This window comes from Panthera uncia (genome assembly GCF_023721935.1).
Source record: "Panthera uncia isolate 11264 chromosome A3 unlocalized genomic scaffold, Puncia_PCG_1.0 HiC_scaffold_11, whole genome shotgun sequence".
NCBI lineage: Eukaryota > Metazoa > Chordata > Mammalia > Carnivora > Felidae > Panthera > Panthera uncia.
The window spans coordinates 48,309,540-48,334,228 of NW_026057578.1; the positions used below are offsets into that span (position 1 = coordinate 48,309,540).

General features: G+C 41.7%; 1 protein-coding gene across 1 annotated transcript in view; it reads left to right on the top strand.

The window, feature by feature from the left end:
* The first annotated feature begins 885 nt into the window (after positions 1-885).
* Positions 886-24,689, top strand: part of SYNDIG1 (synapse differentiation inducing 1) — a 100,419-nt gene continuing 76,615 nt past the window's right edge. Inside the window, exon 1 of the mRNA XM_049651232.1 lies at positions 886-1,435. Coding sequence (XP_049507189.1) covers positions 956-1,435 — 480 coding nt within the window. The 5' untranslated portion in view covers positions 886-955. The remainder of the gene's footprint in view (positions 1,436-24,689) is intronic.

Below are 24,689 nucleotides of genomic sequence, written 5' to 3' on the forward strand. Positions count from 1 at the left end.
CCATAGGTTGCCTTTTTGTTTGTTGATGGCTTCCTTTGCTGTTCAAGGATATTCATTATCTCCAAAACCTTAATCTTTGGTATCTTTCTTTCTTTTCCTCCTCCTCCTTCCTCTCCCTTTTTTTTTAAATATTCAAAACCCTAGAAAGGAACATGATCTAGCTAGAAACAATTTAGAAGCGTTCTTAATTGTATCCCAAATATGTAGATGTTTCTCTAAGTTGAGGGCTATTAAGGCAGGGGAATTTCTAGTTCAATTCCTGGGCCCATGTTGGAAGACCAGTAGGCATTTCTCATACATACATTAGAATGTACTTGAATATACATGTGAGTGTTTCCTCAGTTGGGGAATTTTGTCCATACATGGTACTAATAATGTGGGTTTTCCTGTCATTTATCTTCTAAATCTGTGTGGGACATTATTTTAAACCCTTTCTTCCTTGAGCATGTGTTTTCTGCTCGAATAAATAGCCATGGACCTGGGAAGAGTCAATCCCCATTACAGATTTACAGCCTTACTTTCCCTCTGGCCTGGCCCAATGCTAATGTGATTGGATTTACCCAAGGATTTCAAGCTGTCTGCCAGCAATCACAGGTTTCTCTAGAGCTACAGTGGTTCCAATTCCTGCAGTCTCCTTTATTTGGAAGCAAAGTCTTTATAGAGATGTGAGTAATCAATATCTGGCTTTCTCTGACTGGCTGCTCAGATAGAGCCTTTTTAAAATTGGTAGAATAGGTAGGACTAGAATATCATCTGACTCCCCAGTTTCTGTGCATATTGGCTGACTAGTACACACTGAAACAGCGACGGTCCGGGTAATTAGCTTTTTGTCAGGTGTGATTTTCTTGTCTCATCTCTGTTTCCTCTGCCTTCAGGAGAAATGGGTCCCATGAGGCAAGTGTGACCCTGGAGTGCAGCCTGCCAGCCTTACACCCAGTTGAGGAGGGAGAGCACCATGGATGGCATAATTGAACAGAAGAGTGTGCTGGTGCACAGTAAAATCAGTGATGCTGGCAAGAGGAATGGCTTAATTAACACCAGAAACTTCATGGCTGAGAGCAGAGATGGCCTGGTGTCTGTTTACCCAGCACCACAGTACCAGAGCTGCCGGGTGGTGGGCAGTGCAGCACCAGCCACCCTGGACAGCAGCAGGAGTGAGCCAGTACAGCAGCTGCTGGATCCCAACACCCTTCCGCAGTCTGTGGAGTCCCATTTCCGTCCCAACATCATCCTCTACTCGGAGGGTGTGCTGCGCTCCTGGGGGGATGGCGTGGCTGCCGACTGTTGTGAGACCACCTTCATTGAGGACCGGTCGCCCACCAAAGAGAGCCTGGAGTACCCTGATGGGAAGTTCATTGACCTCTCGCCTGACGACATCAAAATCCACACACTGTCCTACGACGTGGAGGAGGAGGAGGAATTCCAGGAGCTGGAGGTCAGAGGATGTGTTTATCATAAGCCTTTGGGGATGGGGCATGGGGATTGGGTGGGGACCCATGAGCGCCTAGCAAAAGTTAGGGAATGAAACTTGTGTGTGAAAATGCAGAGAAACTGAAGCATCCTTAAATATACATTGAAGTTGGAGTAGAGAAAGTCTAGGTGACCAACACCCAGTGGGGGCTTCAGCAGGGATGCTGGCAGAGACAACACAAGGTAATGGCCATAAGACTGGAGCTACTGGTGGACTTAAAGATTGCCAGCACTGGAAATCAACTGGGTATTCCTGCTAATACCCCACACTCAGGAGAGAGGGGTTATTGGCAACAGTGATCAAGGTGAGAGGGAGGTTTATGGTCCTAGAGCCACATTAGGCTGAAAAGGCATGTGTAGGGAATAATTTGAGAAGTGTTTTTGCTGCCACATGTAGTTTCCTTAATTTGGCATTCTAGAGTTTTTTCTAAGGGAGGCTTGGTATAGCTAAAGCCTGCTGGAAGAAATAGTAGGAGTGCTAGCCTAAAGGGAAGATGAGTTGAGTTGTTTCAAGAGTCACTTCTTCAGGAGATTGGAGGGCAGGTAAGGGCATTTGGATTACATGCTCTGAAACATTCATTTTGGACATATTGTAACACAGCACAGCAGCCAAGCAGACCAGAAGCATCAGGCCTGGAAGTGCACTGAGAACCAGAAGCAGCTGGAGAGAGACGGTTTTAATCGGAAGGGAAATTCAGAAATGAGAAATGTCATGTAGCAATCCTTGTGTATAGAGCCCATGAAAACCAACTGTCAGGGAGTACAGAGAAGTCAAGTTGTGGGAGAGGCCATCAGAATGAACCTTCACACCCTCTGGTGGCACCTGTTAAGGGGAGGAGGAGGATATCATCTCTGGCCATTCTAAAGTTTTGAGAAAGCTGCAAGAAGTACTTTGGCTTGCATTCACAAGCCACTGTCAATTGTCCACTCTTTCCCAAGACCTGACGGTTTTGTTGAATGCAAACATATAGATGACACTTGAACTGCTCGAAGTTCAGGAAGCAGGTATACAAAAGTGCAGTTGCCACATAACACAGGAGTTATGATGGTAGAGTACCCAGTCTTCTCTGAGAGCATCCAAAGTAAGGGTGATGGGACTCCAAGCATAACGTGGCGGGTCAGCAGTCATTACAGAGGAAGCACTCCCTGCACTGCATCATGAGGTAAAGAACCAGACTCTAAGCAAGAGGGCTCGTGGGGAGTTAGCAAGAGAATTCTGGTCAAAGAGGACATCATGAGCAGATAAAGCACAGAAGTATCCAACCTAGGTCAGCAGGGGATAGTAACTGATTATACTTGTAAGACCTATGGATCATGGTGAAGTCGGGACACAGGACCAAAAGGAAAGTCCTGTAACTGAGGACTGTACCAGCCTTCCAAGGGAGGCTGGATTTTAGGTGAGGTCACAAACCCATATGCTTACAAGAAGGAAGGACATGTAATAACATCAAGAGAGAGCCCTAGGGAGGGGTGTGACCCGAGACTAGCCCTGGCCCACCCATCTACAGCTTCAGCCCTCCTCAGCTACCACCCCATAGACCATGCTGCTAGATACCTTGAAGGATGCTGTGGCCATGGAAACCACTGAGGAGTTTCAGGCAGGAGAGCTGGGGTCAGATTCAAGTTTTTGGAAGCTGCTATGGCTGCAGAGTGGGACAGTGGGACAGAATGGAGAGATGGAGGGGTGAGGGGAGGGACATGGGGCTAGGGCCAAACTGGATGCACAGAGCTTTTGGGAACTGTCATAAGACACAGTGAGGGAGAGAATCAGGATAGCAGTAGAACTGAAGAAATACTTAAAAAGTGAAGTGTGCCATTGTTTGGAGATGGTGCAAAGGAAGGGGCAGGCCTATCCTGTGCAGAGATGTCCTTAAGCCTCCAAGTGGCCAAGCTGGCTAGCAGAGGATTTTCAGCTTTGTTAAGAATATTTGGAAAATAAGCTCCAATATATAATATCCATTAGAATTTAAAATTTTGGGATTCCTGAATGTCTCTATCATTACTCTGTTACTTGTGTGGGCTTCATTCCTCCCCCCCTTTCCTTGTATCCATGCACTTAAAAGTCCATATCCTTGAATAACTACATTACATCAGTATGAGTGAAGATGAACAAGTGAATAATACATCTTCTTGGTCTTTAATCCACTTCCATTCTGTGGCTTCACAACAAACTACACTGAAGGGATCTTACTCCTTTTCCTTTAAGACTTGCATTGGCTTCAGATTGAGCTTGCAAATAAATACAACCATTATTTAAATGCAAGTGTTCTTTTCATAGTATGTCTTAATCCACATTTTTGTCAATCAATTACTGAATCCATTTTTTTGCAATAATTTTCACAAAGTGATCTCAGCCAGTAGATGTGGTTTTGGAACTTTGCAAAGGACCACAACCTACTTACAGTCAATATTTTAAATTAAATGTTAGGATATGGGTGGCTGGGGCAACAGGATTTTTTATCTGGTTAGTCTAAGACTTTGACAGGTAGTGCAGGCTTCTGGGGAGGTGAGCTCTGCCGCCCAGTTTGTTTCCCTGTCCTGACAACAGTAGAGGCAGCCCATCAGAAACAATTATTTTAATGATGCAGCAGCTGGAATCTTCAGTCATGATTATAGTGTCTACTGTGTACTAATATTTTTGTAGTCACCTTTGACTGTAGGGGTAAGGCAGAGCATGTTGGCATTTGTACCTTTGCCAGAAAGGGTCCACCCAAAGACATCAGTGGAACAAGTACTTTAAAAGCTGGGCTGTCTCTTACAAGACTTTCTGTTTGATATCCAGGGAACAAATCCAAACCAAGAGATGGATCTTCCCACAGGCTCTGAGGGGAAGGTATCAAGGCACAGTTATGGCAGTTGTCACTCCTTCATTGCTGTCTAGCATAGCCATAGAGTATTGTAGAGGATCATTCAAAGTGGCAGATTTGGTCCATTAGGAATTCTGTAAAAATAAGATATTCTCTCAGCAACATTCTTATGGTGTGGCCATTGCACTCTTTATTCATGAAAACAAACAAACAAACAAACAAACAAACAAACAACTAGTGAGTGGTTAGAAGTGTCAGCATGCAAAGGCACCTGAGTGGCTCAGTCAGTTAAGTGTCCAACTTCAGCTCAGGTCATGATCTTGCAGTTCGTGAGTTAGAGCCCCCTCCTCTGGCTCTGTGCTGACAGCTCAGAGCCTGGAGCCTGCTTCAGATTCTGTGTCTCCCTATCTCTCTGTTCCGCCCCCACTTGCACGCTCGCTCTCTCTCTCAAAAATAAATAAAGATTTAAAAAAAGTGTCAGCATGCATGGAGCAACTGTTCTAAGGTTGATTGTTTTTCTATTCCATGAAATAATAAAGGGGCCTGTATCAGTTAGCATTTGCTGCATTACAAATACCCAAAAACTTAGTGGCTTAAAACAACTATTTATTTAGGTCATGATTCTCAGGGTCAGCAACTGGGATTGAGTCTCAGCTGGATGGTTCTTGCTCTGCTAGTCTTACCTGTGTCCCCTCACTGGTCTGTGGGTAGCTGCTGCTCAGCTACCCAGCTGTACTTGAGAATGCTGGCTGGCCATTAGCTGGGATGACAGAAGTGGCTGGACCACATGACTCTCATCCAGCAGGTCACTCCATCACATAGCAGTCATGATAGAGATTCCAAGAGCAGCAAGAGAGGGTGAGTCTCAATGTGCAAAGACTTTCCAAGTCTTTGCTTGTGTTAGGCATGTTGCTGTCTTATTGGCCAAAGAAAGACACGCAGCTAAGCCCAAAGTCAGTGTGGGAAGGACTTTTTAGGGTGGCAATATAGGAAAGTGCCAACAAATTGGTTGCCAATTATTGCAGTCTATAGTCTATCATAGAGAAAAAAAGTTTCCTTTTTGACATATATATATTTTTAAGATCATCTAATTGAACAGAGTGACAACAGTCATGGTTATATTGTCACTTAAACAGAAAATACAATAGTTATTGATTTGGAGCTCATCCCAGAAGGCAGTACTACTTCAGATAAAACAACAACAACAAAAATGACAATTTAACTTCTCAGGGAATTCTATAGCTTCACTTGGTCTATAGCAAATTGATACCATTTCCTGAAAATTGTACTTTTCAGAAAGCCATTGCCCTGGTAAAGATCAGGGGTTCTTGTCCTTGAAGTTTCTGTGTACAAGGAAACCTGCCTCTTACCTGCCCCCTTCTCACTCTACCTGGAGAGGTTTGCCCCTGACATTTATAATGGAGAGTCCCTGATCCAGAGAGGTTTGCTCACCTGACACACATTTCTACAAGAACATGTGAAGTTTTCAGTTAGTCTTTGAGGTCATACTTATGCGAATAGGTTCTGTAGCTAATTTCAAGAATCTTTATGTAAGGGCCTCAGAAATTGAGATTTGCTCTGCTCTACCCAAGAGGGAGTTGCTAGTCATGGTGAATTGTCAGGACTCCAAATCAGACAGGGATATCTCAGGGGGGCTCTGAGGGGTTGCAGGAATGCAGAGGTGGCTGCTCATCTTTCGGTGTCATTGCACTCAGTGTAACCAGACAAGCCTCCCCGTGGGCACCCTCAGGGCACTCTGGGTACATGATGCTGGGCCTGGTGCTCTACAGCTCCAGGGCCTCCTCCCTGGAGTTTGACCACTGCTTCATCTAGTGCCCAGACTGCAGTGAAACTACAGCTTTTAGGAACATCAATAGCAGGAAAACACTTCTCCTTTTCATACACTGACACTCAGAGACTTCAGGCACCAGTGATAAAGCAGTTGTATGAAATATAAAATTTGGGTTTAAAGCTATGAAATGAAGTAGGTGAAGTTCAGGGCTAGAGAAATGAAATGGGTTTAAAGCTATGAAAAGCTATGAAATGAAGTAGGTGAAGTTCAGGGGGCTCCTAAGAGCCCCCTTGCTGTTAGAGATGCTTATCAAATGCTGAAAGGCCAATTATGACCCATTTATTTGTGATAATGCAACTCCTTCAGGATCCTAGAGCACATGGAACGTCATCACTTAGAAAGAGTGACCAAGGTGGGTGAGCCTTTTCTTTGCAGCGGGAAGGAAGGAGATGGCAGGCACCTACTGGTGGAGCATCTATGTCAGGCTCTTCATGCACCCTCTGCCATGTAACCCCACAGCAACACTGGGCCACAAGTGTTAATCCTGCCTCACCCTGTGCATAATGACACTGAAGCTTGGGTGGTGTCCAAAGTCACACAGTTGGATGTACCGGCAGCTCTTGGATCTGAGACATGCTGACTTCAGACTCCTGCCTCCTAATGGTGATGCTGTTCCTCCAACATTAGGAGGGGGAAAAGTTTGTGTTATAGTGAACTGCGGTTTCAGAATCCACAGGTAAAGTATGAAGAGGCAGAGCTGGGGCAGGCACAGACCACTCCCTCGCTGCCCTGAGCTGCAGCTGGGCCTCCCCAAGATCAGGAGTCTGCCCTCCCATTACACACTTGAAGCCTGTCAGGAGATTCAGGATTTCACAACTGCAGTTTAGCACTGATGTACTCCATTCATAAACATGAGCAAAGAGGGAGGACTCAACAAACACTTGAAGAAAGCTCAAAAGAGTGAATGAAACAGAAAAACAATAGAGAAATTGACCCAGAGGAAATAAATAATTCAGAAAATAATCGATAATATAGAAAATATTTTTAGTCTCCCCTAGAGAGGTTTGGGGTGGGCGATTTGAGGTTTGATTTTCTTTGTTTTCTCCATTGCCACTGGCTAGAACCTCAAATATGATGTTGAAGGGACATGGCAAGCAGGAGGCATCCTTGCCTTGCTCCTAATCCTGGGAAAGCACTCAGACTTTCCTGATGAAAGATAATGTTGTTCATGTTCTTAAGCAGGAGTAGGAAATTCCCTTCCATCACAACTTTGTTGAACAGTTTTTTTTTTAAATAAGAAAATAGGTGTTGCATTTCATCAAATGCATTTTCTCTATTTAGATGATCATGTGTAAATTTTTCTTTTGTCCTTTATTCTATTAATGTGATCTATTACATGAACTGATTTTCAGATATAAAAGTGTCCTTACTTTGGGGGATTAATCCCCCTTGGTCATGGTATATATTCCTCTTTAAAGATTGCTAGATTTGACTCACTAATAATTTGTTAAGAATTTTTATGTTTGTGTCCACGAGGGATATTGGTCTGTAGTTCCTTTCTTGTGATATTTCTTCCTGGTTTTGGTATCAGGGTAATACTGGCCTTATAGAATGAGTAAAGAAGTGTTCCCTCCTGTTTTCTGAAAGAATCTGCATAGTACTGGGGGGGTTTGTTTGTTAAATATTTGTTCAAAGTCATCAGTAAAGACATCTGGGCCTTGGCTATTCTTTGTGGGAAGAATTTTTATTACTGATCTGAAATCAGTATCAAATCAATAAGAAATAAGATGATTTCTTTATTGTTTTAAATCTATTATTTTAAAGAAAATCTTCAGATTTTCCTTTCTTCTTGATGCAGTTTTAGTAATTTGTGTCATTCTAGGAATTTGTCCATTTTATCCAAATTTTGTAATTTGCTGGCATAGAGTTGTTCATAATATTCCACTTAAATCTTTCTACTTTCTGTATGATTGGTGGTGTCGCCTCTTTTATGTATACTTTTGGTAATTCAAGGCTTTATGTTTCTTGCTTGGTCAGTCTAGCCAAAGGTTTATAAATTTTGTTGATCATTTCAAGTAGCTGACTTCTGGTTCCACGGATTGTTCTCTTGTTTTTTGGTTTTCCATTTCACTGATTTTCATTTAGATGTTTATGATACCCTTCTGTCTGTTTCCTTTGGGTTAAATTTGCTCTTCTTTAGTTTCTTTACATGGGAGCTTAGTTTCCATTTGAGATTTTTTCCCCTTTATGATATATATGTTTAAATTTATACTTTCTCTCAAATACTGTTTTAACTACAAATTTTTGATAGGTTGTGTTCATTTTTAATTGAGTTCAAAATATTTTCTAATATCGATTGTGCTTTCTTTTTTTTTTAACTTGCTTTATTTTTTATTTTTTTTTAAATTTACATCCCAATTAGTTAGCATATAGTACAACAATGATTTCAGGAGTAGATTCCTTAGTGCCCCTTACCCATTTAGCCCATCCCCCCCTCCCACAACCCCTCCCATAGCCCTCAGTTTGTTTTCCATATTTATGAGTCTCTTCTATTTTGTCCCCCTCCCTGTTTTTATATTATTTTTGTTTCCCTTCCCTTATGTTCATCTGTTTTGTCTCTTAAAGTCCTCATATGAGTGAAATCATATGATTTTTGTCTTTCTCTGACTAATTTCACTTAGCATAATCCATCCCCTCCAGTTCCATCCACACAGTTGCAAATGGCAAGATTTCATTCTTTTTGATTGCCAAGTAATACTCCACTGTGCTTTCTTAAAGTGGGTTATTTATAAAAGCATTTAATTTTTCAAATATTCAGAGATGTCCCAATTTTTTAAATTATTTACTCCTCAATTAATTTAATGTGGTTGAAAATGTAGTGTGTATAATTTCTCTCTTAAATTTATTGAAAATTGATATGAGGCATAGCATATAATGTGCTCTGGGAAATGTGCTATGCACACTTGTGAAAGAATGTATATTTTGTCATTATGTGAAGTATCCTATAAATGTTTGTTAGGTCAAGTTGACTGATGATGCTATTCATGTCTTTTGTTTTTGCTGTTTACCCATTAATTTTGTCAGTTTTTGTTTTATGTATTTTAGGGCTCCATTGGTAGGTACATGCACATTGATGATAATGATGATGTTGATGATGATGATGATTACTATTATATCATGCTGAAGTATTGACCATTTTATCATCATAAAATGTTCCTTTTTATGTCTAATAATATTTCTTGTCTTTAGGTCTATTTTGTGTGACATTAATATGCCACTCCCATGTTTTTATTATTACGTTTTCCATGATACATCTTTTTCTATCTTTTTGCTTAGAATTTATTTTTATCTTAGAATTTAAAGTATGTCTCTTATAGAAAGCATGTAGTTAATCTCATTTCTTTTCTTTTCTTTTTTTTTTTTTTTGTTGTCTTACAGTCTTTCATTTGATTGGAATATTTAGTCCGTTTGTATTAAATGTAATTTTTATATGATTGGCTTTATGTCTGCCATTTTGATTTTTGTTTTCTATATGTTTCTTGTTTTTGTTATTGTTGTTTTCTTTTTATCTTTTCTTGTGTTAGCCACCATGTCAGCCGGGGATGTGAGGAGAGCTTACCAAGTCCCTCTGTGGTTATCTCATTTCCAGGAGCTCCCTTTTAAATTCCTGGGTTATTCTCCCATCTGCCACTTGACCCAACCAGGACTATAGCCATTGGTTGGGAGAGCTTCAGACTTTTCCCATTCATAGCTAGGAATGGATTTTCTACTCCCAATCAATTAAGCCCCTTTCAATAATAAAGCAAATGGTTTCCATGGCTAGGTCCACCCTAGCAGAAATACTGCATGGGCCAAGCTGGTGTGAAGCATGGTAACAACATCACAGATACTCACTTTTCTTACTCAAATTTCATCAGTTGTTGGTAAGTAAATACTTTTCAATATACTGACCTTTGGTCAGTGTATAAGGCTGTATAAGGCTGTGTTGATATTTTTTTCCAGTTATTTCTGGAAGACAAGATATGCCTACCTCCTGACACTATCATATAAGAAGTCTTGCCAAGATACTGCCTGAAGTCCTAGATGTGCATTTTCCAGCATCACTAGATTCAAACAAAGAATGTGTTCACATGTCCATAGATGGCTTATGGTTAAGAATTTTAATCAAATTAATTACTTCAAATAATATGACATATATTTGCTTATAGCATTAGAAAATCAAATTATCATTTTCCTCCCTTGGGATAGTCTATAAAGAATTATATTTAGATATTCCAGTTTCTTGTTTATCTACCTGTGGATCAGTCACACAAGGGAATAGTTTTAGTCTTTATAGTCATAGCCCATTTTGTGTTGCCCAAACTGCAGCAACCACCTTATTCTGTAAAGAGGCAATGTATGAGTAACTTTTATTCATCTAGAAATTAAATTTACTTTCATGAAATAAGTAATAGTTACCAGTAAGGGCATTCTAAATACAATTTCCAAAGAAAAATTCAAAAATATTTTGTGAAACATAAACATGATTGGCATAATAGTATGCCATTTATTGTTTTAATTTTCTGTATCAAGGCTAACTCTCATCTAAATGTGGAATTCAAGGCATGTTTCTTAAAAATCGATCTCTTATGTTCTCATCTAACATATTCTCATCTTGTATATAAATAAAAGGCACTGAAGTGTGTAAATATAACCATTTGATGGGGAAAGTGTCTCCCAAGATCATAAATCCATCTGTCATAATAATACAGACCGATAATTTTTCATATTCCTCTGAAACACTTTTTGATAGGTAAAAGGGAAGAGGCATCAAACCAAATTCATATGTCAAATAAATAAAAGCCTTTTTAATTTTTCAAATTCGTGCTGAAAAGATTTCTTGACTGGGGCTTCTGAGCCACTAGTCATAATTGTAGGTGAGGAGGGGCCTGTTGTATCTACAGCTGCCTTAATGAAGGGAATCAGTGCCAGAGAACTGGAATCTTCTGTCATTGTAAGACTATTTCTTGTAATGAAATCTGCTTTGATACATTTACATGTTGCTGTGAGCTAAGTGCTTTCTAACATGCGTAAATATAGTCTGAATAATAGTGAAGAGAAGGCCCAAAAGCCTCTGATGAATATGTTCCATACTCAGTTTTGAACAAATATCAGCAAAATGTTTATTCTAAACCCAATTTTACTTTAATAAAGTTTCCCCAAGCTTAGCCGAAGGGCCACTTATCTCCCCTCATATTCATTTGAATGAAATCCAGTACAGACAGGATCCTTTAGAGTTGTATAATGTAGATGTACACAATGGTTTATGAAAACATTTCTCCTCCAGGCCTCCACCAAGCTCAGTGTCCTGGAGACTCTTTAATAGGTGTGTGTAAGTAAGTCAGTTAGTCTGCATTGGTGCCAACATGTCAGAAGACCAATAACTAGACATCTCATGCTTGGGAAGGTGAGAACTACCAAGGGGTATGGTGGAAGTCTGTTCCATCATAAAACAAATAGAATGTGTGGAGTCAGGGAACATTCCTAACAGTTATGAGAAACATATTTAGAAACATAATACATTGCTTGGAACCTTATAACCTTATATAAGGTTATTATCCATTGAGGTCTAGATTGTGAAATATAGATTCAGGAATGAGTTAGCAGAGATAAGGGTGTTTTGGGGAGCCTTTCTGGTGGAGGGTCCATCTAAACTGAGATCAAATCCCAGAGGATAGCCCTCTTTTCAACAAACCGCCCATGCTGTGCTGGCCTAGGCTGGATGCAATCAGGATGTGTTTCAATATGGTAGATTATATGGAATTTTACTCTGATGCTTCTTCTAGAAAATAGAGGAAAAGTAAAGTCTTTGGATAGATTCCTTAATCATTGAGCCTCCTGTTCTAGGACTTTTGCTTTTATCTCTTTTAAGTAATCACTAGGTAGCAGATCACCCAAACAGAGTTCAATAAAATGAACGCCCTGTGGGCTTTCAGGGACACCGTGAGCAGAGCTCCTCTCCCACAGCCTCCACACCACTCATGCCCTCCCTACTATCTCAAACCTCAGGAGCCTCCTTCAGTCTCTCAACCTCCATTTGGGCTTTTATAGCTATCCCTGATGCCTGAAATGTTCTCTTCCTTGCCCTTCACTGGGCTGGCTTCTCAGAATCAATGTTGCCATTTCAATTCATTGTCTGTTTGCTTACTTATTTATTTTCTGACTTCTTTGCCACAGTTGTCTTAGGTTGAGTTCACCAGAAACAGACAACAATGTGAGGATTCATGAACAAGTGAATAAGGAAATGCACTCAGGAAACACTGGCTCGCCAGCCAGATGGAGGACCTAGCCTAGGAAGGGAGTTTCAGGCTAAGTTCCACAGAGGAGGCCTCAGTATGGCCCTTTGGGGACCTGAGTGTAAGTTATGTGCTGGTGGTCTAAAACCACTTCTCCCACAGGGGCTGTAGGTGAGTGGTTTGCAGCCTCCAAGGTGAGGAACAGAGGCATAAACTCCTGCATATGTCTCCAGTGCTTAGGCCATAGCTCCACAGTCTAGGAATGCAGTTAATATTTGTGCTCATTAATTTATTAATGAATAAATGAATCTGTCAGAGGGAGAAGAACTCCAGGATCAATTTCTAAAGATTTTTTTAATAGAAATGAAGCCAAACTGTGTGAGCATCCAAGCTCGTTGACAGTCTTCTTGGTGAGAATTTTATATGACCTTGACTTGGTTTAATAAGTTCTTTACAAAGTCACCTGTGTCAAGTGCAAGAAAGAGAAATAGAACGGGGGCCTCCTGGTACATGGTGAGCTGCTCTGCAGTAGCATCCTTGTATCTTCCTGTCTTGGGGACTGCTGGTTAGTGGCACATGTTAAATTGCTCCCAAGCAACGTTCAGCACTGTGTTGCAACACGAGAGCAGATTGTGTTTTTCACAAACCACAAAAACAAAGACAGACTCCACATAAGGAATAAGGAGAAATCATGACATGAAGAGTATTATAAATGACACACCATTGGTATTTTATTAAAAAAAGAAATCCCGCAGTCATTTTACCCAGATAGATCTCTCTCTGTGCGATGTAGAGTAGGAAGAAGGAACAGAAAAGCTGGAGCAACCAGAAGGCATTGGGGGCCCAGACAGTACCCACCCTGTCCCTGGGCCTGTGCTCAGCCCAGAGCCCTTCCCTCAGCTGGCATCTGTGTCCTCTTTGTCTTTTAAACTCAGTAATTCAGAGGTCACACCCCAAAACCAATTAAATCACAATCTCCAGGGTCAATATTTTTCTTTAATGCCTGTAGGTGGCTGTAATTTAAGACCACCCCCCAGCCAGTCGGATATGGCATTCATATGCTCTCATACGCCACGATCTTAGCCAGACCAGCTGTTCTTGGTCATCTTATCACATGAACTGTGAGATTTTTCTGAGTAGATGTGGAGGCAGTCAGAACCCTGGCACAGGTTCCCTAAAGTGTGTCCCATGGAACACTCATATGGGAAAATAGAAAGGGTTTGGCAAACCCTTGGAAACTCCAGATACTCCCTACAGAGTTACAGCCCCACAAGTTCTACAGGTCAGTTTTGGCTTAGCCGGAATTCACATGCTGACTTTAATTCAGTGATTCCTGGGTTAATTTGACTCTGAGCCCTTGGTTTTCAAAACACCATTTATTTTGACCTCCTGAACCAGTGTACCACAGCACACACTGACCTAGCTGTTCCCAAGCAGATTGGTACCATGCCAGATGAGTTAAGTGGCAGCAAAGAACCTAGTGACAGCTGGGCTAGCCCCTGTCATGAGGACCTGCATCATGTCGCAGGATGAAGTCAGTGCGGACAAGCTCCAGAGGGCCACTGTCACCTGGAAAGACTCCATTTGGAACAAGATGCAGAAACTCATAGGGTCTGAGGATCCTGAAGGAAGAATGGAACAGAGAACAAGGGGAGTGGCTGTTTGTTTGTTGCACCATTGTTACTGCTATTTGTTGGCCAAAGTAGAGGCTGGACAAAAAAGTAGCTCAGGCAGAAAGCTGGGGAGAGTCCCAGCTAGGGGACTCCCTGCAGCTCTATGCTGGAGAGGAGCTCCCAGGAAAGGAGCCATCCCTGGTGACTCCTCATCTACCTTAGCACTTTTGCTAAGCCTTGTCCAGTTTGAGTGTGTGAGCAAATCACCTTCTGAAATTGAAGGGTTTGAAATTGAAGGTGTGGGTTCAGGCTGTCCAGGGTATGGCCTTAGGGTCTGCATTTCTAACATCTCCCAGTGGATGCTGCTGCTGCCCCTACACCACACTCAGCATCAAAGACAGAGACCTTCCCTGACCAGTGATCCAGACAGCTTCTTCTAATCCTCTTACCGTCAGAGAAGATTCAAGATCAACCCTTACTGGAAACATTTTCCATCTCTAGAGGTGGACTTGCCCCTTACAGCTCCTTCTGAAAGCCCAGGGACCCATGTCTACCTTCTTCTAAGGAGGGCCCCTCACACCCTTCTCCTTCCCCAGCAAGGCTGCCAGGCCCTGGATGGAACACTGCCAGTGTCTCCACTTTTCCTGGTATGATGGTATTCTACTCTTCTGGCCATCTAGGTCACTCTGGATCCCCTATGAAATGAGCCGAGAAATGGATAATCCAGAAGCCGACTGAAGCCCCCTGCCTCTCCTGGTTACTTCCCTCCTTGGAACACCTCCTGCTCTGTGACCTGTGAGCTCTGCCAGGACCTTGTGCTCATCTGGGTGGGATCTGCTTCCATCATTGCCTCCCTCTGCATCCCACTGTGGCTCTGGAACAAGGGTGGATATCTCACACTGCTTTACAGTCAGCCTCCAAGTTGAGGTATTGAGTGTAACTGGGACTGGGATCTTCTACACCCTATGTCCTCTGTGTGCTTCTAAAAATGCAGCCACTGGTCCAGTTTTATGGAAGATGAGATCCTTGCACAGTGGCTCCTAGAGGCTTGAGCTTTCTTGTTGCTTCAGGCAGTGACCTGGAGGAGATAGATGCACTCATGAAAAGGACTTACACAGCTCTCTTTGCTTTGCTAGCAGATTGGGCCATATTGTTCCAGCTGGAATTGTCCCCTGTAACAGCCCCATCTGTCTGTTGTTAGCATGCACTGGGCAAGAGGTGCGAATATCAGGCTTCTAGAACTGGATGCCCTTGGCAAGCTATCTCTTCAGCAGGCCAAATGCTGATCTGCCCATTTTGATGTCCTTGTAGCACCTGGAATCACTCTGGCTGGCAGGACTTCAGTATTTGGAAGACCTAACATAAAGTGATATGGACTTTGAGGAAAGTTTTGAAAGAGGCAGCTGCCAGACAAATGAGAGGCACATGCCATCCCAGTCATCTCCATTTCCATAAATACTCAAAATGTGCTCTCAGAAGTAAAAGGTAGCCTTAATAACATTTGTTGTATCTCTAAGAACTAGTCTTCAAGATGGGGACGAAATAAGACAATGGTACATTTTTTTTTTTCAATCAGAAGATTCACTGCAGCTTAAATTGGTTCAGTTGAACAGATGGTCATCCTGGACCCACTGGTCACACCTCTTAGAAGTGTCGGGAGTCACCAAGTCCACTACTTCATAAACTGTAGTTCTCTGAGATAGTATAAGTACATAACTCACTGTAAAGACTGAAGAAACTGTGACAAGGGTGGGAGATAGGTGTATGGCAGAATTAATATGTACTAGCTTATCACAGAATCTACTTAGAGAAAATGTCTCACCCCCTGTCAGGAGGCAGAAAGTATATGTGCTCTGTAAGAGCCAACCTGTTGAAAGAGAAATGGGTGCTTGTCAGTATCAGAAATATAAACAAGGTAAATTATTACTCAGGAGGTGCTGGAATGTCTTCAAACTGACAGTTAATCCTCTTCCTTACTCTTAAATTTTTAAGGGTATTTATGATTGGACCATATGAGGAGAATTTCTATATGGGGCAAAAAAGGCAAGAAGAAACAAGTCAATACTCAGGTACTATGTAGCAGGAAGAGGGACTCATGCCCCAAATGTTTCCATCCCTAGTGCTTTCACTAGCTTGATCAGGAAGATGTAGGCACCCCTATTTTATAGATCATGAATTTGAGGTTCCAGCCAGTGGTTTTCCATCTTGGCTGCATATTAGAATCACATATAAAACTTACAATGAAGTATAAAACACTTACAAAATCCCTGATGGTTAGAGCATCAGCAGACCCAAGCATCAGGAATCTTAGAGCCCCTAAGTGAGCCCCCAAGGATAGCCAAACCCCAGGACATTGGTGACTTGCCCAAGGTCACACAGCTAGGAGGGATAGACCAAATGTTAGCTCTAATTCCTGTACTTTTTCTATTCCACCATAATAAGTAACTTGTATCTCTGGGTCATGTTGATTGAATTATCTAAATTAGATCTAGAAACTCCAGTTTTCTATTAAAATCAATTTTTGTCATTTTTACTCTGGAAAACAAATCTGAACCTCAGCTGATGACATGCATGCTTCAGTGTCTAGGGGGAGTGTACTGATGTCTGCAGCTTACTTTGAAATGCATCCCAAAGAGGGTTAGATGAAGTAATAGATGGACAGAAGGATGAGCAACTTGGTAAATATCTGATAAAGTCAGTATAGTAGCTATGCTAACAATAGAGTCTGAGTGAAGGATACGTGAGCATTCTATATATGCTTATTTTCAGTCATGTATGTTTTATCTATTTGAGTGCATATTGATGCAAGGAATAGGAGAGGTGTTATCACTGCACCATTTATGAGCTAATCCATTTTTAACCTTCTGTTTTGCAATTATCATACACCAGCCCCAGTGTTGTATTTCATTTCTGGAGTTTGTGTTGACAAGCATGTGTTCTTGTAGCTGAGTTAATTTACTGCACAAATGGTAGCAACGTTGCTCTGAAAAAGAAGTGGTCATCACATTCACATTTACATTTAAATGTAAAGTGTATAACTATAACACATTTAGAGGAAAATGTAGGAAATCTCTGTAACCTAAAGTTAGGTGAAGAATTTTTAGGGGCGCATGGGTGGCTCAGTAGGTTAAGTTAGGTGAAGAATTTTTAGGGGTGCCTGGGTGGCTCAGTAGGTTAAGCATCCAATTCAGCTCAGGTCATGATCTCGCGGTCCATGAGGTGGAGCCCCATGTTGGGCTCTGTGCTGACAGCTCAGAGCCTGGATCCTGCTTTGGATTCTGCATCTCCTTCTCTCTCTTTCCCATTCACACTCTGTCTCTCTCTCTCTTTCAAAAGTAAGTAAGCATTAAATTTTTTTTTAAGTTTTTAGATGTGAAGTTAGAAGGACAATCCATAAAAGAACAGATAGATAAATTTGACTTCATCAAAGTTAAAATTTTACTCTGCAAAATACATGTAAAATAATGAAAAGACAAGCTGCTGCAGAGTGAGAGAAAAATATTTGCAAGTCACATGTCTGACAAATAATGTGTATCCAAAGTATATTTAAAAATTCTCTAAACTCAAAAGTAGGAAAATAAACAAACCAACTTCTAAAATGGCAAAAGATTTGAATAGACACTTCACCAAATAGGGTGTGCAGATGGTGGGTAAGCACACAAGAACATTCAACATCATTAGCCATCGGGGAAATACAGATTAAAACCATGGTAAGATAGCAGGGCACACCTCTTAACAATGGCTGAAATCCAAAAAACAGACACTACCAAGTGTTGGTGAAAATGCAAAGCAACTAATTCTCATTCATTGCTGGTAGGAATGCAGAAGGGTACAGCCACTCTGGAAAAGGCTGTCACTTTCTCACAAAGCTGAACAATTACCATATGACACAGTAATCCCACTCTTGGGCATTTGCTCTAAAGAAATGAAAACTTACATCCACACAGAAACCTGTTCCTGTACATCGCAGCATTTACTTGTAATAACTCAAACCTAGAAACTAATATCCTCCAGTGGATGAATGGATGAGCTTCATTCATGGATGGTGGCACTTCCTCATCATGCAATATTACTCAGGAATAAAATGAATGCATTGCTGATACACCCAGGTATTGTACTGGGTATTGTGCTGAGCAGAAAAGGTGGGTCTCTAACAGTCACATACTGTCTGATTCCATTGCTCTGACATTCTCCAAAAGACAAAAGTGTAGCAACAGGCAGCAGCTCTGTGGTTGCCCGGGGTCAAAGGTGAAGGAAGGGAGGTAACTATAAAAAGGCAGCAATAACATGAAGGAGCTTTTTAAGGCTATAGGACCTTCCTGTATCCTGATTGTTGTACTGGTTATATAAGTCACACATGCAGCAAACCCATAGACCTTTAGACAACAAACAATCAAACAAAAGGGAGGGCATGGTTAAGCTGTGAGATCTGATTTAGGTCTGTGGTTTAGCCTTGTTCTCCGTGTCAATGTCCTGGTTTTGATCATGTGCTGTGCTTATGTAAGAGGCACTCTAGGGTATGTGGGAACTCTCTGTTCTATCTTTGCAATTTCTACAGGAACTCTGTTCTATTTCTGAAACTTTTATGTGAGTCTAAAATTGTCTCAATTGCACACACACTGAAATAGTTTATACATATATACACATATACATATTTCATGAGGTTCTTTAATGAATTTTAACATTCTTTTTATAGGATGTTAATACAACTTAAATATATTCTTTCCCCTCAATAAAGCAGAATACTTTAGAATAAAGAAGATTGGGAAATTAACGATTTTTTTAAATAGTTGATATCTGATTACCTAGAACACCCCAATCAGTCCCTTGATATGTAGCCAGATATTTACTATAATTGGATTTTGCACAGAAGCAACCTTTTGATTTGGAAAAAATTCTAATTCTTACAAACTAGGGAGCCCACTTGGGCCACAGGTGCTTCCAGATGTGTGGGGCTGTATTCCATGGACCAGCAGTGAACTAAGAGAGACTGGGCAGGTGACTTCTGGAACTGCCTACACACAAGGTTCTCCTTGATCACCTGTTTCAGGAAGTTGTTTTTTATTGTAGAGATGGAAGATGTGGATTCAGGGATCTGACAGTGTATAGGGGCTGGTGGCTTTGGCCAGTGGCTGAAACTCTGAGAGGACAAAAAAGACATTGAACAAGTCGGGTAGGGGATCTACACTCTGCCCATTCTGGAGCAAGGTGGACATGCCTCTCACTCAAGCAAAAGAGGTTTCTGGTTTACTCTGTGATGGGGCACAGGGCTGGACAGGGTATGGGAAGCAGAGATGACCACTGATCTCTTAAGAGAGGGCACTGTGATGTTCACCTGCACCCCTCCCCCAGTATCTAGAATAATCTCTGGCACTTATTAGAGCTTATAGACTATTTGCTGGGTACATGGATAGTTGTGGATGGGTGATATCACATTCCCCCAAGCTTGCCCATAGTTCTTAGGAGGGCTCACATTCTGCTAGGCTCCTCTGGCTTCTAGCCTGTCCCTCCTCATGCTTCTCACCCCGAACTTTCATCCATTGTTTTTCTCTGAGCTCCTGAGGTTGTGCATTGTGTGAATAGCATTGGCACTCATGAGCCATCCTCTGCCAGATTCTTCCAGGAACCCTTTGCTACATGGGCCCTTGGCGGTGGCACTCAGTTGCCCTGTCCTGTGAGATGATACCTCTGACTATGCATGGCATCCATGCTTTATTCTGGAAGCCCCCTTAGGTTTGTTTAGCTCAGGCACACCTCTCTGTGTGAGCTCTCTGAGCTCCTGTGGGCAGGTGTGTGATATCAAATGCCACCAAGTAGCTTCTCTGTGGAAACACGAAAAGGACAGGTTTCATGGAATACCAAATTGCAACGTAAAATGAATTATTCATATTTCATGAAGAAAGTGAATTCAGTATTTTCTTCCCTGTTTTCCCCATAATGTTCACAGTGTTTTCATTAAAACACAATCAAGAAAAGAAAACAGGGGTGTTTGGGTGGCTCAGTTGATTAAGCGTCTGACTCTTGGTTTCAGCTCAGGTCATGATCTCAGGGTTTGTAGATAGAGCCCCATGTCGGTCTCTGCGCTGACAGCACAGACCCTGCTTGGGATTCTCTCCCCCCAACTCCTACCCCATTTGCATGGGCACATGCTCTCTCTCTTTCAAAATAAATAAACTTAACAACAAAAGGAAAGCAATATACAAAAAAGGAAAAAAAATCAATTTAAAGTAAAATTTTTGCCTTCTACAATGGTGTATGTAGGAGGGATTTTTTTTTGACTTTTTATTTTTAAAATAATTTGAGACATTTAGAAAAGTTGCAAGACCAGTACAAAGAACTTCTGTATGTTTGTCACCCGTTTTCTTCAGCCTCAATAGTTTACTACACTTGCTTTATCATTCTATCTATATACAGGTGGTCCTTGAACAATGCAGGGGGTAGGGGCACTGGCTCCACACCGTCAAAAATTTATAGCTTTTGACTCCACCAAAACTTAACTGCTAATAGCCTGCTGTTGGCCAGAAGGCTTACCAATAACATAAACAACACATGTTTTATGTGCTATATGTATTATATACTGTATTCTTACAATAAAGGTAGCTAGAGAAAACATTATTAAGAAAATCATAAGGAAGAGAAATATATTTACAATACTGTTTTATTGAAATAAATTCACCTATAAGGACCTATACAATTCAAACCCAGATTGTTCAAGGGTCAGCTGAACACAAGTTTTTCTGAGATATTTGCAGTTAAGTTACACACATGAATTTCCTTTACCACTAAATGAACCATATGGGTTTTCTAAAAAAGTCACTTATAAAAGTCAGGAAATTAAAATTGTTACAATACTATCATCTGTTCTATAGATTTATTCAAATTTTTCTAATTCTTTCAATATTGTTCTTTGTAGTAAAAGAAAAAAAATTGGGTTCAAAATCCCACATTCCCGTTTTTTTGCCATGCCTCATTAGTCTTCTGTAATCTGGAACCTTCTTCTGTCTCTCTTTCTCTTTCGTAACCTTGACGTTGTTGCAGAGTACAGGTCAGTTATTTTACAGACAGACCCAGGTTTGGGTTTGTCTGACGATTCGTGTGGCTGCATTTTTGTCAGGACCACCACAGAAGTGAGGCTGTGCCCTTCCTAGTGCAGTGCATCAGGAGGCCACGGTGTCAGTGTGACCCATAACTTTAGTCACTTGTTGACAATGGTGCTGGCCAAGTTTCTCACTGGCCAAGAGATGGTGTTTCTTTGCAATTAATTAGTATCTTGTAGGTAGGTAGATACTCTGAGACTGTGGGGACACCCTATGTCCCAGTAGTTATCCATCTAGGTTTAGCATTCTCTGACACATTGGAAACCCCATAGTTCGTTCTGTATTTATTAGTTGGCATTCCACTATGAAGCAGAGTTTTCCCTTCCCCCATATTTATTGTTTCCTTCATTTAGAACTTTATTTCAGGCTGGGCCAATTGGTTCTTATTTTATTCAGTGGGTTACTGTTCCATTTATTACATTATTTATTGTGGTACTTACTTTGTTATGTACTTGACAGCCCCCTTCAATTTGGCTTCTGTGCACTTTGGACGTAACTCATCATTCTTTAATCATCTTCATCATTCCCTGGTACAGCAAGCTATTCTAGATGTATCCTGTTGTGTTGGCAATCCTAGCCCTGAAATCAGCCATTTCTCCAAAGAACCCTGGGTGCTTTTATTGGAGAACAGTATTTAAAAACTAACATTTGGGTGCTAAGTCTGCTCACTGCCCCTGGGGATGGAGATCACTGTTTCTAGGCACTCTCAGCAAACCTAGATGGAAAACACCTATGTGCACATGTCACATATCAGTGTAACTGTGTGTATCCATATATATACACACATTTGATCTATTTATAGATAGGTAGATACAGATACCCTCAATTCCAGTCCAGCCAGCTCACAGTGGAGCACTTCATATGTTTTTAAGCTGCATTGTATTCCATTGTGTAGATGTATCACAGTTTATGTGAACACTCTCCTTTGAATGAGCACTTCAGTCATTTCTAGTAGTTGGGAATTACATATAATGCTGCAGCAAATAACCTCATGCATATGTATTTCCATATTATTGGAGGTGAATCTTCCGGATAAATTCCTAGAAATGAGATTACAGGGCCAAAAATAAACACATATTTAATTATGTTATATTGACAAATATGCTTCCTAAGGCTGCACCCATTTGCATCTCAATCAGACTGTTTCCCCACAAACTAATAATTTTTAATTTTTGACAATAGGTGAAAAGTGGTGTCTTGGTGTAGTTTTCCTTGTCCTTTCTGTGAATGTGATTGAGTATGATTCCACCTGGACTCATGAGGCAGGCACAGAGCCCAGGCCATGTAATTCAGGAGGCTTTCCATCTAGATACTTCTGTTGATGAGGGACTCTGGGAGTGAGACACACCACAGTGGCAAGAAGGCTGGACTAAGATTTCAGTCCTTGTTTCCCTCTTTACCTTCAAACCAGTCCAAATTCACCTTGTTACAACTACTTGGACTTCTCACCTGAAAACAGTGAGGAACTGGGTAGATTATGTGTTGAGTTCCTCAGACAAATGTAACATAAACTGGAAGCAAGAAAATCTAAAAAGGACAATCGTTACCTTATGCAATAATGAATCATACTAAAGCAGGGATGCACGTTTAGAAACTGGATCAACAGTTAGTGATAACTCGACATGCTAGGGCTGGTTAGTTGTAAACCAGCCCTCTGGGTTGGCCATAAAAGAATAGGTCCCTGTTTATTTCCTGGTCAGTTGGTTGATGTAAGGTAAGACCTGGTTTTCTCAAGCAGTGGAAAGTGACCAGGACTCTGCATGGTCTGGCTGTGAGCACCTCTCTGCTCCCACTTCACACCATTTTCTTTCTAGAGCCTTATGCATGTACAGTGCTCCTCACCCAGGCCTTTGTACATGCTGCACCCAGGTCCTTAATTGAGCAAGGGACCTTCAGATGGAAATCTCAATTTCTTCACAAAATCTGAAGTCCAGTGTACAGTGGTAGGGATGGGGTTTATCATCCTGGATGCCCAGGTACCTTGTGGGCCCCCATTTTCTCACCCTTCCCAGGTGTTCACTGAGTGTGGTTCTTGCTCCACGTAGCACTGCCCTGATTCAAGCTTTTAGGGTGTCTAACACTCCCAGTTTCTCCCTGGGCTCTGTAGCACTTGCTATCAGTAGTCCTCAGGAGAAGGTCCCCTGGCCTGGCCTCCACCTACCTGAGGACTTTCTCTGGGGACCTGAGAGACCATCTGCAAAGTGTAGGAGAACCTTTGGCCCTAGGAACAACCCTCACCCACTAACCAGCAGGAGGTAGTTTGGGAATGATCTCACTCTGGCCCCTTGAGGTCCCAGCAGGACCAAGCCCCAGAGGTCCCATGGAGGTGCTTGCCTCAATACACATCCTTTATTGGTGGTGTATTGGTGGTGTTCCCAGACATGTCCCACTTCTCTGCCCTGTGATATTTCCTGTGCTCATCTCCCAGGAAAACAACACACCCCAATTCTATACTCAAAGTCTGTTTCTAAGAGGAGTTATGCTACCGCGGGTCTTAAAAAAGCATTTTGCTAAGATTCTTTCCCAGGGCCCCTGAGCACTTTCAGACTGCAAGAAGACCTGACCTGGTAGGGGAAGTCATAGAGGGAGCTGGTTCTCCTAACCTAACCATTGGATTAAATACTCACACCTAGTGGGGTGCCTGGGTGGCTCAGTCAGTTAAGAATCCAACTCTTGGTTTCAGCTCAGGTAGCGATCTCACAGTTTGTGGGATTGAGCCCCACGTCAGGCTCCGTGCTGACAGTGCAGAGCCTGCTTGGGATTTTCTCTCCCTCTCTCTCTGCTCCTCCCCAGCTTGCTCTAAATAAATAAATAAATAAATAAATAAATAAATAAAACATTTAAAAACATAATATAAATACCCATATCTAGTTAGAAAACAAGCACTTAAATTAATACAGGCATATGGAATAGCCCTGTAGTGTGCTCATGTGTTACCCTCACACCCCACTTTCATAAGCAGTGATAAACCAGGAGTGACCCCCAGACATAAATCTTAATGAACCTTGCTTCATTTGCTCCTGCTTCCAGAACATTACAGGTCCTAAGGCTACAACCACCCCTAGATGATAATTAGACAGTTCTCAGATAAGAGATGATTTTGCACTTTGTCCATTACAAGTAACCAGCAGCAGAAGTTTCTGTCTTGAGAGCTTCTCTGTGTGAAGGAATGCCTGTCTCCCCAGAATGCTGCAGACCTGGCCCTGAAAACCTTGTTTGTGTGTTCCCAGCCTCATCAGGTCAACCTCCACTGAGTTTGCTTTCTGAAGGTAATGAATGCAGGATGCAGCCTGGCAGGGGCTCCTCCTGAAGCCCTCCTGGAACCTGATGTGTAGAAGCTTAGCCTTTTTAAAAGGAAATTAAAGTGGGGTGCCTGGGCGGCTCAGTTGGTTAAGTGTCTGACTTCAGCTCAGGTCATGGTCTCACAGTTCATGGGTTTGAGCCCACTTCTGATCCTCTGTCCCCCTCTCTCTCTTCCCCTCACCTCTCTTTTTCTCTCAAAAGTAAACATTTAAATAATAATAAAAATAGATAAATAAAAGGAAATTAAAGTCACAGATTAATCAAATCTATTGATTATGGGAATGTAGCCTTCATGGGACTATACTAGGAACTAAGACAGGAAGCCCCCACCA